Here is a 14,541-nt window from a genome sequence, read left to right as displayed (position 1 = left end):
AAGAATATAAGTGGTATAAGGTATATAAAGCCTGGTTTACTTTGTCAATTTACTGCCAGCGACACCTTAATTTTAATATTACCAAGAGATTAAGTAATTTATGGCTAATTTACTCCGTGATATTTCCAATAGATATCTGTTAGAAAACCAATTCGGAAATTTCTCATGCTTTGAACTAACGTTGGTGTGCATACATTGAACTGTAAAGAAAAGAGATCTTAAAAAAATAATTTTTAGAATTTCTGCTATTAGAATTTATTGAAATCAATAAAATGTTCTGGATCTATGAGTACGTCAACTTGTAGGTATGTGTAGATGGAGAATACAGCAATACACAAGTTACTTTTCTAAAAAAAAAAAAAACAGTCAGTAATAAATTCTGACGTACAGAATTCCAAGTTAATTGCAAAAAGTTCTGCGGATGAGATTTTATTTGAGAGGTAGTTTTTTTGTCAAGCTGTATTTTTGATCCTCGTCCTTGAAAAGATAAAACGCGTAGCTATTGCAAATTGCAATGAATCCCCTTATACGACAAGCAATTTAAACATCATTAGGGACGGCCTGTCGTGGGACAAAAACCTACTAAATTATCTATCCAATTAAATACTTGGTGCTGAGGCTTCAGAAGCGACGCTGTGTAGTTAAAGCGTTCTCACGAGCTTGCGGTTCAATCTAAGTAATGCTGTTACATTTTATAACGTACTTCCTACATTAATATTGCTGACGTTAAGAGGGGTCTCTCCGTCACTCACTCCATACAAACGTAGTTCCAATTTCATTTGAATATTAAGCAACCAAAGTCCATGAAATTTTGCAGACATATTCTAGAAACTAATATCTATGCCTGTGGTTTTCCAGATTTCTGTTAAAATATTCGGTTTCAAAGTTACGCGGTCTTAAAAATTCACATACAAATCTTTAAGCCCCTGTAATTTTAAAACTACATTTTTTTAGAAAAATCTAAAACACCACAGGCATAGATATTAGTTTCTAGAATATGTCTGCAAAATTTCATGGACTTTGGTTGCTTAATATTCAAATGAAATTGGAACTACGATTGTATGGACCAAATGACGGAGAGAGCCCTGTTAAGTATATCTGCTCCAACAGCGGGTTCCAATGCTTTTACGATTAGTATTGTAGAAGTTTCATTAGCAGTCAAAGTAAATAAGAATGTGTAATCGATACCTACGAGTATAACAATTAAATGGTTTAAAGTTTCACATTAACGTCGTATACGTTATTGGAAGTTAATCGGACGTAAACTAATATCATCATCGCTTTCACAGATTACCTAGGTTACAGGTATCTCAGAATCTCCTGGGATATTATGAATGCTTTCTCACGATGTATTTATTCATAGAGGAACATGAACAGAATCATTAACGATCGTGTAAGTTTTCATAGAAAACTCAGGGGCCTAGATTCTTTAGTTCTTAATATAAGCGTACCTACATATACTATTATCATCATCACCAAGCCATCAACACTTCTACACAAAACAGTTAACAGCAAACAGGTGATGTATAAATCTCATTTGCAATATCCCGAACGTATATTAATGAGATAATTCAAACAACAACCCATTGTTTTCCAGGAAGCAATTCAAACGAGGAAATAGCTACTATAACGGATGTTACATTACATCATTTATTTAGATAATGGCTAATCATAATGTCAAAATTAACAAAAGTCATCTAACAGACAAAAGAATTATGGAGTATGAACAAGACAATGAGCATAGATAACATAAAACACTTGTCCATTTTAAAGAATCTTACTAAAAAATGATGAGAAATGGAAAACGAAAAGCAGAGATAAAAAATTGTTCAGGGTCGCAGTTTGAACAAAGGTTTTAATTAAGTGAAACGAACATGTACATGAAAATAATTAAGCTTTCTTTACTATACTTAGCTGTTATTACTTATATACAAACTTGATATTTAGATAATATTACTCAAGCCGAGTAAAGAATTTGATAATTATTACATTTTCGATTGTTATATTTTCAGAATGTGATATGAGTAAATAGCTTTTAGCTTTTAGACATAAATGTTACTCGGCGTCTATTTTAAATTCATAGATCCATGTTCGTACATTTATTTCCTTTTATAGCTAGCAATTATTTATACGTCTTCAATCTAAATCTTGAGAGAATCTCTGGGACTTTATTAGTCATTAAATAATCTTGATAGATGCGAGTATGAAGATTATAACGTTACGAACTTTAATCTCGCATGCGATGTTCGAAGTGTCGCTAATAGCATATAAGCCAAACAGTGTATTTAATCAGTTAATAAGGCTTCTATGTCAGAACTAATGCACAAACCAGTTATAAACGGGCCCCGACAGTAATCGACGAAGTTGCTCGTTTAATACGAGCTCGATAATTTACTTACTAAAAGCCTGCTTTATGAATAATAACGGAACATTTACGTTATTTACCACATTAATTGTAAATTTCGTTTTGTATCTAAAACACTAATAGTGACTACAATGAAACTGTTTGTAATTTAATAATATTTAACTCAAACAACTTATGATATACGCTTCTAAATAATAACAAGATCATTTGTTATTAGATGATCGCCGCGATTCCATTCGCGTGGATTTAGGTTTTGCTTAAAATCTAGTGGGAGCTTTTTGAATTTTCCGGATAAAAATAACTTATGTTCATCCCCGGGATGCAAGCTATCTCTATACCAAAATCGTCAAAATCAGTTAAACGGATGGGCCGTGAAAAACTAACAGACAGATGGACGGACGAGACATATAGACAAACACATTTTCGCATTTCTGATCATATTATTATAAGTATAGATTATAGTATGTATATGAACATTTACATATTATAATTACAATAAATAAAAATTGTAAAAAAACGAGTCGAAATCTTCGTAACCGAAAAAAATTAAATAAAAACAAAACATTATTAAAGATAAGATTACAAATTAAGAACTCAACTTATACAAAGAGCAAATGATATGCAAAACAAATTAATATTAAACGAAACATAGCAATTCAATTAATTAATCTTCCAGTTAAATAACTTTTTATGCCACTGTGCCAGCAGACACCAAACTTTCTCGATATTTAACTTTTGACGCCGTATAAGGCACGCTCGATCGCTAGAAAATATTCATTGTAATTTGCAAAATATCGCAGGTATCTGAGAAGGCGGACAGGAATGATAAAGGGGGCAAATAAATATCATAATCCGATATAGTTAGCTATAATCGATTTACTTTCGCCCGATCGATTCATATCGCAAAAAGTAGCGAAACGGGCGCTCAATCTTGTTGTTTCCTTTGCAAGGTTTCCTGTTGGGTACAAAACATCACCATTTTGTAATGCCTCCAACACACTCGGTGGAATCTGAGAAGGAATGTGCTCTTGTGTTCGGTTGGGTTACATTTCATTCACCGCAAGCTATGTGATTGAACTCTGATTGCGTGTATCCTTGAGAACTAGTTGCATAAACTGCTGCAGATTCGTCACTATGTGAACAATGGGTTATATAAGCTCCGTGTATTCTTGACATTGATTTAATCAAGGCTTCAATTTTAGTTAATTATTAAACAAAAACGTTAGATTTTGTAAATAACTCATCTAACTAGAAATATACGGCAAAAAAACTAAGTAAGTGCGTAGTAAGTAAAATCCTATCGAAGTTAATTCCCAAACTAAAATTAAAACAACTGATAAGAGATTTTCAGGATGTCAAGTGGGATCATGTAAAACTAGACTTTGGTTCAAATAAAGAATTTAATTTAAAAAAAAGGAGTTTCTCCACGCGGACGAAATCGTGAGCATAAGCTAGTCTTATATAAAATCAAAAGATCAAAAATCAAACAAGTCTTATAAGTTGTAACTTAACGGAACTTGTGTGCTGAAACATTGATGGGTACAAGCAGTAAATCTTTATGTATCTTACACGGATCCGACCGAGGCGCGGTCGCTGTGTGTGTGGTCGAATCATAAATTTCGATTACGAGCCCTCGCGGGTGCAGTGTGCACACGCGTTCAGGCTTCACAGTCAAAACGATTTAGCCCCTTCCAGAATTCCGAACTTACTTCTTGGAATTGGCAGCTTTGTAGACCCTGCACCACGTTGAGCGCTGTCGATCTATTGTGACCGGCACCATCTGCAGCTCCCGTCCAATACACATTGTCAACCAACGAACCCAACCAATCGAATTAGTTTTTTTTAAATAAAAGGTTTCATTTCTTTGTATTCGGATTACAATATGATCTGTTTTAGTCATATTGGCAATAAAATAAGGTAAAAATAAATCTTCAGGAATTCTTTTCCAACGGGACAAGTTAGTTTGTATGTATAATAATATACCTTTGTACTTAAATCAAAACAAACTGTATAGATTAATTTTATTATTGTTAAATATATTTCGTTGCAATGACAAAATTATAAGTCATCAGATAACATAATTGGGTCACACTGATCACTACGCCCTTAGGTATTACAGTCGCAGTATGGCCGCAATTATCTAATCTGAACAAATTGTCTAAGCAAAGAAAGATAAAACAATGTCGTAAACCCACACAACTCCTTAAATGAAGTTGTTGGACAAAACAGTATGATATATGAAAGAGTTTCGCATATTTTTCAAGACCATTTTGCGAATATTATGTAGTCACGACTTGTTTGTAGTGTTGTACTTCTCCCAACATCTTTCTCATATCGAACATAAATACCACATATTAAAAAATTTATATCATAAGCTCTCTTAACTAAACACTTCTTATCAAACCCTATGAACCATCTTATATTCTTCAAAAATAAAAAAAAATATTTAATATTTTATTCAAAATTTGTTGAATTCTGTTTTATAATTTAATAATACGAACAGTTGCGGTCGAAGACTGCAGTTATGTCCCACGTTACTGGCAAAGATATCATAAATTCAGCCTATCACAACAATCGATCATTATTATTACAATAATAATGATTGATACAACTTTTGCTCGCCGATTACATTCATCAACCGCGTTGCACTAGCAACCTATACAAGTGGCAAGACAGTACCAGTGTTTGGTATAATACTCAAATAACAGACAAGCCATCATCGACAGAAAATTCTTGAGTGTCACTCAAATGCACATCTCTAAACTATTTTGCTCTTATGTTATACTTATTTGCTCTGAGCGTTATTGTTTGCGCAGACATGAAAGGAACGCCGCTGTCACTCTGCGGTCTGTTCCCAGCGTCCACTCACCACTACACATTAGCATGTGCCATATTTAGGTATCGCTCCAACAAAGCCAGTACCAAATTGAGACTTACCTCGTATTCTGATTTGAATTTTTCTCTGCTGCTGTCATCTGCAACAAAAATATAAAGTTTTTAGAATTAATTTTAGAATTGCCAACATCATGGCTGCTAAGCAAACATCCTATTTTTAACCCCCGACCCAAAAAGAGGGATGTTATTAGTTTGACGTGTGTATCTGTGTATCTGTCTGTAGCATCGTAGCTCCTAAACTAAAGAATCGATTTCAATTTAGTTTTTTTTTGAAAGGCGGCTTGATCGAGAGTGTTCTTAGCTATAATCCAAGAAAATCGGTTCAGCCGTTTGAAAGTTATCAGCTCTTTTACACCGTGCGGTTATTTCGTCAATTTTTTCATTTCGCCATTCGCGCGAAGTAGGCTAGGAAAGTGCGCCGTAAAGTAGAAACTTAGGCAGTTTGTGGAACTAATATTTTCCTTTTATATAAATTATGAAGCTTTTGCTACAAGTAGGTACGAATACAGGCCAACGGTTTTAGATTGAAGGCTTTAGATTCAAGTTTGTACTACAAGTGCGGCTTTTATACGCCGAGGCCGAGGCCTTTCAGAAGCCCAAGCCATTTTAACTTAGAAGTTACATCAAATTTAATTTGAGTTGTTTTTAAGAAAGATGCTGGAGCCTCGGCTCTGCCGGTGAGCGTTGCGCCTCGGACTGAAACAGCTTACTTGACTATTGTTTAGATACACAATGTACCCACCTAGGTAGCAATTCTATCAAATTATCTTATTTAATGTTACAGGTATAGCCCGTTACAGTCTACTAACTAGGCATTCTTCGGTAGATGGCAGATTTCCTCTGGGGTCGCCGACCCGCGGAGACAATTTCACGGTAGAATATGTCAGAACAATTCATATGAATCTAGAAAACTCTGTTCATCTAGAAAATTCCAAATATCATACGTTCTTATGATAAAAAAATCTCTTGTAAGTATAGTTCGCGACAGGTCGAGATGGCAATCGGGGTATGAGGCGGGGGAACACCCCGTACAGTACACGCGCACGTCACCCGCAGCGGGTTAGCGCGGGGGCTGTGCGGGACGTCCCCCGCTCCCCGGTGGCCATCTCAATCTGTCGCGCACTATACATATCCTTGAAAGAGATCCTACAAGAGCATGTTTGAAGTCTGAACAACAGTTGGCCATTTCTAAGTTACAGTATACCGGTATACGGTATTCGGTACTCCGGGGTAATGTTTCGTCTCTAACAAGCAAGTATTAGTTACTGTAAAATTACGTTTTATGGTTCAACAGTTTAGGTGCGCAATAACACTTTTCTAAGACATATCGGCGCCCGGTTATAATGTTTGAATGGAGCGCTTTGGTATTTTACGACTGCATCTGTACAGTTCATGAGTTGGCTTACTTCAAGATCGCTTTAGCATTTTATGAGAAATGTAGTTATTGAAGTAGGTTGTGTATAATGTATACCTAATACCTATGCAGTATGCACCTAGTAGGAAAATCACTTTTACCAGTACCTAACTAATATCCATACTAATATTATTCCATACGTACTAATATTATAAATCTGAAAGTGTGTCTGTCTGTTTGTCTATCTGTCTGTCTTTCTTCTAAGTTTTCACGACCCAACAGTTTAACCGATTTTGATGAAAGTTTATAAATTAGCTTACCTACATCCCGGGAACGGATATAGGCTACTTTTTCTCCCGGAAAATCAAAGAGTTCCCACGGGATATTTAAAGAACCTAAATACACGCGGACGAAGTAGCGGGCACCATCTAGTGGTACATAATTTAAGAGTCTCTAGAGCTAGACTCTAGAATAAGTTCTATAAATACTCGAAATAAAAATAATTCCTGATAAAATATAAGGACTAAGTTTTTTCTGAATTTTGTGAACTTATTTACTTACTTAATTAGATAAATAAATAAATAAATAAATAAATAAAGCCTTTATTGCTGATAAATTTACAATAATAAACTTAAGTCTCGCACTTTGGTTATTTTGCAATCAGCGCGTCCTCCGACGCATAGGCCTCCTCCAGGCATTTCCAAACGAGTCTATCCCGTGCTTGCCTCGTCCACAATGACCCAGCCGTCTTCTTTATATCATCGGCCCAACGCTTTCTTTGTCTTCCCTTTTTCCGCTTCGAGCCATCCCTAACTTCCCATTCTGTCATAGCTTGGGTCCATTTCTTTGACTTCTCTCGAAGCATGTGTCCAGTCCATCTCCATTTAAGTATTTTTGTTTGGACGACTACATCTTCCAGTTTAGTGATTCGTCTTATATCTTTGCATCTCTTCCTGTCCTTTCTAGTGAAGCCCAACATGCTGCGTTCCATACCTCTTTGGCAAGTCCTAATTTTTTGAAGGGTTTTCTGGGTCAGCGCCCATGTTTGGCATCCGTAGGTCAGGGTAGGAAGAATGCAAAGGTTAAAGAGTTTTCTTTTTGAAGACATAGGGTACTGGCAGTTCTTCATGATCTCTTTGAATGACCAATACTTTCTCCACGCGTTTGTTACTCTTCTTTCAATCTCTTGTTCCATTTGATTACTGAACGAAATAAGTTGACCAAGGTATACATACGAGTCTACGTATTCTATCTGTTCGCCCTCCAGTGATATTGTTTCAGTATTACCATTGGTCATAACCTTTGTCTTTGATTTGTTCATCGTCAGTCCCACCTTCCTACTGTTATCTGAGAGTTCTTGTAACATTTTCTGAAGAGTTGTAGATTTATCGGCAATAAGTATTAGGTCATCCGCAAATCGTAAGTGATTTAGTATAGTTCCATTAATATTGATTCCATAGTTCTGCCAGTCCATGTTTCTGAATACATCCTCCAAAACTGCTGAGAAAATTTTGGGTGAAAGCGGATCTCCTTGCCTGACTCCTTTGCGGATTGGGAATTCTTCTCCAATTTTTTCTAGTTTTATTTGGGCTGAGCAGTTGTTATATATGTTTCTCAGAATTCTTATGTATTTTCTCGCTACTCCTTGATTTTTTAAGGCTTTCCAGATACTATTATGTTCCAATGAGTCAAAAGCCTTAGTGTAATCAACAAATGCTAAATAAACAGTTTTATTATATTCTTGGCATTTTTCAATCAATTGCTTGACTGCATGCATGTGGTCTGCTGTAGAATAGCCTGCTCTAAATCCAGCCTGTTCTATAGGTTGCTGCTCATCAAGTTGGGTTGTTAATCTTTTTAAAATTATTTTCGAAAATATTTTATATAGATTTGACATTAGGCTAATTGGTCTATAATTGCCAATATCGTTTTTATCTCCTTTTTTGTAGATCAAAACAATAATACTCTTGACCCATTGGTCGGGAACTTTTTCTGATGTTAGGATTTCATTAAAAAGGGTTAATAATATTTTTAGATTCTCAGGTAGGGTTGATTTGATTATTTCGTTTGATATATTGTCAGGTCCAGGGGATTTACCGATTTTCTGTGTTGCAACTGCTAGTTCAATTTCACTTTCCAGAATAGGTAGTATATCTGTATCATCGACTTCATCTAAGGATAGGTTTTCTGGTTCGCTATTTTGAATAGAGTACAGATGGGTATAATATTCGGTAGCTACGGTCATGATTGATTTTCTTTTCGTTTCCTGCTTGCCATGTACGTTTTTCATATGTGGAATCCAGTCTTTTTTGTCACTCAATTCTTTTAAAGCTTTTTTAATGCCTCCAGTTTTCGCAATATGATAGGTTATGCATTTCATCCTTCGTTTTAGATTGTCCTTTTTAAGGTTATGGCTAATTTGCTTGCTGATATTCGTAATATCTTTCCGAACTTCTATATTTCTCTTATTTTTTAACATTTCTTTCCTTTGTTGTATGAGATGACTTGTTTTTTCACTTATTTCAAGTTTATTGGTTTGTTTAATTCTTCGACATGTTTGTAATTTTTGGATTAAAGAGTCATAGATACTTTGAACCTTACTTTTCCCTGTTAAACTGTTTTGTGTTGGTTGTAATATGCTCAATAATTGTAAGTTGTTGCCAAAGTTCCTTCGTGTTTTATTCGGTTCTTTTGCGAATAATGTCGCCCTGACCATTCTATGGTTACTGTTAAAGTTTAGGTCATGCAGTATGCTGACGTCACAGAAAGTTTTTGGGTTGTTGGTAGCTATATAATCTATTTCATTTCTGTATTTACCATCAGGTGACGACCACTTAATTAGATATTAAAGTCTAATTATTATACAAACTTCCTTCAAAATATCAAGACCAATTCCATCCAAGTTTTGTTAGCTTAACATCAATTTGAATAAAAATATCTTCGTCCGAAGCCCGCATTTACATACCATTTTCATACTTTTGGTTTGTTTTTAATATTCTAAAAATAACCACCGGCCCAGATTCGAACAAAGGTCCGAAACCAAACACAAACACATAAAATACTGCCTTATATTCATTAACCTTTCTTTACCGACATGGTCGTCTGCAAAGATGCCTTTACTCATTTAACAAAACAAACCGCACAGTTTCGCACATGCAAATAAGTATCAAGATTTATTTAACAGTGACAGTGTATTTGCAGAGTCCGTTCACCCTCGCACACACGTGACATAACGATAACATATGAGTATTACGGCTTTTTAAAGCTGATCACACACTAGGGGCGAGCCGCAAAAGCCGCAAGAACCGCAAGAGCCACTACAGCTTCACACAACGTATTTAATAAAATTCTGTTCTCCTGCCCGAATTTCGAACGGCCGATCTCAACGGAGACTGACTGGCCAGGTATACGAAGATGTTATAGTGCACAAGTGAGTACTTAAGTACAGATGCATCCTTTATTCCCTCACTCTCTTAGTTCAGTGAGACAACAATCTGACACGCCCGAAGAGAGATCAGGTACAGAACCAGAGAATTTATTGACAGAGAAACTGCGATAACGAATGCGGAATTTTTAGCGCTACCAGTAGCGTTATTGCTGACATCATTAAACTTTTCAGTTAATCTAATTCAACATAATAAACTTGGTTAATATTCTTATAAAAAAAACTACACTAGCTTAACATAAAGGTCTCCGCCCACTACACGTGTTCGAGGCATCACCGCGGAAGTCGTCTAAAATGTCAGTTCCCTGTAAACGCCCACAAAGCTTATCAAAACGATTCATTTAAATATGAATCAAGTGTTTTTATAATGGACACCGTTAATATATTTTTAGCCAACAGTTCTAAGATTAAACTAATTATCATGTAAATAAACAGCTCATTTATTAATGTTACGTACATGTTATTTACTATTTATCAATTTTTTATTAGCTATTAGCATTACAAAACCTAGATAAACATGAAATTAAATAGCGATCTCTTTCAAATAATAATTGCCGGCCCATTTATTATGTTCTAGGAGGTATTTTAATACAATGATAACAATTTTATATGTATTTAGTATTAGGTAAAAGTAAATGTAGGTAATTAGTTTAACTATGTATGTTTGTGATTAATTACTTTAGAATTATAACTTTGTAATTGTGTGCCTTATTTCGACGGCATACGACGGTGTACAGAAAAACTCAACCGAGTTTATGTTTACATCACAATCGTAAAAAAAACCTTGTAAATATTCTTTCTCTATTTTTCCGAATAAACTAACATCACGGTTAGTAAATTGGCAGAATTTTCTTATGAAATTCAACGTTAGTATTTTCACGTTTTGTACTTTTTTAACCCCCGACCCAAAAAGAGGGGTGTTATAAGTTTGACGTGTGTATCTGTGTATCTGTGTGTCTGTGTATCTGTGTATCTGTCTGTGGCATCGTAGCGCCTAAACGAATGAACCGATTTTAATTTACTTTTTTTGTTTGAAAGGTGGCTTGATCGAGAGTGTTCTTAGCTATAATCTAGAAAAATTGGTTCAGCCGTTTAAGAGTTATCAGCTCTTTTCTAGTTTTCTTGTAGAAAAGAAGGTTCGATAACCGTTAGGCTCATAATATTATGTCAATAGACAAATGTCGAGCTGTCAAGATGGACGTTGCCTAAATACATAATTATTTATTTGAAAATGATGTTTTGGAAAATTCAAATACTGTGGATCGTCGGGGGTGTTATAAATTTTTAATTTACACTTGTTGATAATAATATTATTCTATAGCTACAATAAGTGTCAACCTTAAAGTCTCTGGCCACTTAACATCGTTAGTATGCTACGGTCGTAGTTTAGTGCCTTAGCACTTTAGAACGCAATTTCTACAATTCGGAAAACGAAATCCAGTTACATATTATTTTAGTACATTATTCAAAAACTGTAGATAGGTTGACCATCCACACAATCGAAAAATAGGGACACTTCTGTTGTAATCGTATTATCGTTTATTCGTAAATTATTTAATTATGCAACCGCTGAGTTTCTTGCTGGTTCTTCTCGGTAGGAACGGCATTCCGAGCCAGTGATAAATTATTTTGACTGTTCAAAAGCACTTGTAAAAGTTTACTTGAGTAAAAATATATCTTATCCTATTCTATTCTATTCTTACGAAAAATAATTACTTACGGAAAAATCTTTACCAAAATTGAGAGATACCTACCTACTTAATATTTATTATATTTGTACATATAGAATTTAATTGTAATAAAGTGACAGTATTAAGTAGGTACTTAACTATATTGTATCAGGGGGCACGGTAGTGCCCCCGCCAAGACGAGCCAAACGGCGGCCGGGGCGCTACGTACCTTTTTCTCGAAGTGTTTCGCCGTATTTTCGACCCGTCATAACTTCGGTCTGGATGACGCTAGAAAGCTGAAATTTTCAGTATAAGGTGTCCTTAGCAAATTTACCAAATACACCAAGTATCAAATATCTAGCTTTTATGGTTACAGATTTATTGATACCTAAAATACGCCGATTTCGTCCCTCACTGATGATCATCAAAACCTCTACTCAAAACCTCTAAGGTACTTCCCGAAGTCCTAGAAGACTGAAATTTGGTATGTAGACTAGAAATTGACTACAAACTACAGGAAAATTATGAAATTGGAAATGCCCCCCCTCTACGCCTCTTATGGGTGAAGCAAATCTGTAAATTCTGTCGCTAGAATGCTGATATTTTCAGGATAAGATGTCCTGGGCAGATTTATTAAACGCATTGAGTATCAATTGTCTAGCTTTTATAGTTTCAGATTTATTGACAGTCAAAACTTCTAGTCTGTAATTCTAGGGTACTTCCCGAAGTCCTAGAAGACTGAAATTTGGTGTGTACACTAGAAATTGCATACAAACTACAGAAAAATTAAGAAATTCAAAATTTTCCCCCTCCACTCCCACGTATGGGGGAAGCAAATTATTTGTAAAGTCTATCGCTAGAATGCTGATATTTTCAGGATAATATGTCCTTGACAGACTTATCAAACGTACCATGTATCAATTGTCTACCTGTTATGGTTTCAGATTTATTGCCATTCAAAACCCCTCTAGTCAAAAATTCTAAAGTACTTCCCTAAGTCCTAGAAGACTGAAATTTGGTATGTAGGCTAGGAATTTCATTCAAACAACAGGAAAATAAACTTTTCCCAGTCTGTACATTTAAAAAATGTGTTTCCTGAAGTCCTAAAAGACTCTAAGACTAAGAAGAGATCTGCTTTAAAATTGAGTTGCAAGATTCCACCCAAACAAACATAGTTACATACATTGCAAGTGGAATAAAAGTTTTTAAAAAAAGAGGTAACGATAGAGAGCGGGCCATGAAAATGATGTAGGTACCTAGAAAAAATAGATCCAAAAAAAAATCTAGGGCACCTGCCAAAAAGAAATGAAATCCCACCAAAAACATTTCATGTAAAATGTGGCCAAGACTCACAAGTTCATAATGCTTTCACTGTTAAAAAGTTATGAGATCTCTAGTAGAGCCAAGCCCCTAGCTGAGCTTAGAATTGCGCTGCCCATGGGACCTATCCCAAGTCCAAAGTATATAGCTCTTAAATGCTCTTGAGTATATCACATTTATAACAATAAAGAACAAATAACTCTAATTACAAGCTCTGATTTTACAAACCCTAAATCTTGGTTAAAAAAGTACGGCTTGGCCGTTTAATGTTCGTGAAACTATTACATGACATAACATATTATATTAAGGTCATAAGGAATAGTTTGTTCGACAATTACTAATTTTTATTATACTTCATGATTGTCGCACAAGCTATTCCGGGCTTAAATGTCATATCAGATAAAAGTACCACGAACATTAAACGGCCAAGCCGTCCTTTTTTAACCAAGATTTAGGATTTGTAAAATCAGAGCTTGTAAGTAGAGTTATTTGTTCTTTATTGTTATAAATGTGATATACTCAAGAGCATTTAAGAGCTATATACTTTGGACTTGGGATAGGTCCCATGGGCAGCGCAATTCTAAGCTCAGCTAGGGGCTTGGCTCTACTAGAGATCTCATAACTTTTTAACAGTGAAAGCATTATGAACTTGTGAGTCTTGGCCACATTTTACATGAAATGTTTTTGGTGGGATCATAATATTACTATAGATCGAAGAAACGATTTAGTAGAACAAAAAACTTCATTGCGATGGCGGTCGAAGTTTGAAACGGTAGTACTAGTAACATTATAATAATTAACTAATTTTAAACACATAATTTTACTAACTATTATATTGTGCCCAGCACTTATTAAATATAATTACTATTAAAGTTTTATAATAACAATTTAAACGTCCGCACGGATTCCGATTTCGGGATAAATGGCTATATCCGGTCAAATCCGGTAGTTTGCTAAACCTAATCGAGAACTGTTACGCGATGTAATTTGTGTAATCGCATCAAATCGTTATGCTGGTGAATTTTGTTGATTTGTAGTTCAATGCTCTTTAAAAGCATCATCCAAACTTGCGTGACTAAAGAGACTACAAAACGGGAACGCCAGCCGCGCGGTGGTTGCCTCCCACGATATCAGTGTAGGTAAAAACAGTTATTTAAAGAAAACGAAAAAAAATGTTTAAAACAAAATTTTTTAAATTTTAAACAAAATATAGTTGGTTTGAAACAATAATATTAAGACATGTTTGTTTTTTTTTTTAACCTTGGGCGACGGGCACACCTACGCGACTACATGGTGGGACGCTCCCGTATCCCATCCCGCATCCCGCGTTCATAACGCGCTGGTGTGGCCTAAGTGCTAGCTAAACTGAAAACTAACTTACAAGTTTAACGGTTATGTTCTACGAACTTAACGTGATTTCTCGTTGCACTTTCTTACCAAATAAAATTAATTATTTATGCGCATTTTAAGTATTTTAGAGCCTTGACTGTGG

General features: G+C 35.2%; 1 protein-coding gene across 5 annotated transcripts in view; it reads right to left on the bottom strand.

The window, feature by feature from the left end:
• The window catches only part of LOC123865947 (protein spire), a 194,614-nt gene that overhangs the window by 140,735 nt on the left and 39,338 nt on the right, over positions 1-14,541 (bottom strand). For all 5 annotated transcript variants that reach the window (XM_045907172.1, XM_045907178.1, XM_045907197.1 and 2 more), the window contains exon 2: positions 5,303-5,340. In XM_045907172.1, coding sequence (XP_045763128.1) covers positions 5,303-5,340 — 38 coding nt within the window. The remainder of the gene's footprint in view (positions 1-5,302; positions 5,341-14,541) is intronic.

Source organism: Maniola jurtina, chromosome 1, assembly GCF_905333055.1.
Source record: "Maniola jurtina chromosome 1, ilManJurt1.1, whole genome shotgun sequence".
In the NCBI taxonomy this organism is placed as follows: domain Eukaryota; kingdom Metazoa; phylum Arthropoda; class Insecta; order Lepidoptera; family Nymphalidae; genus Maniola; species Maniola jurtina.
The sequence above is the reverse complement of the archived record's forward strand: the minus strand, read 5'-3'. Positions and strand labels throughout refer to the sequence as shown.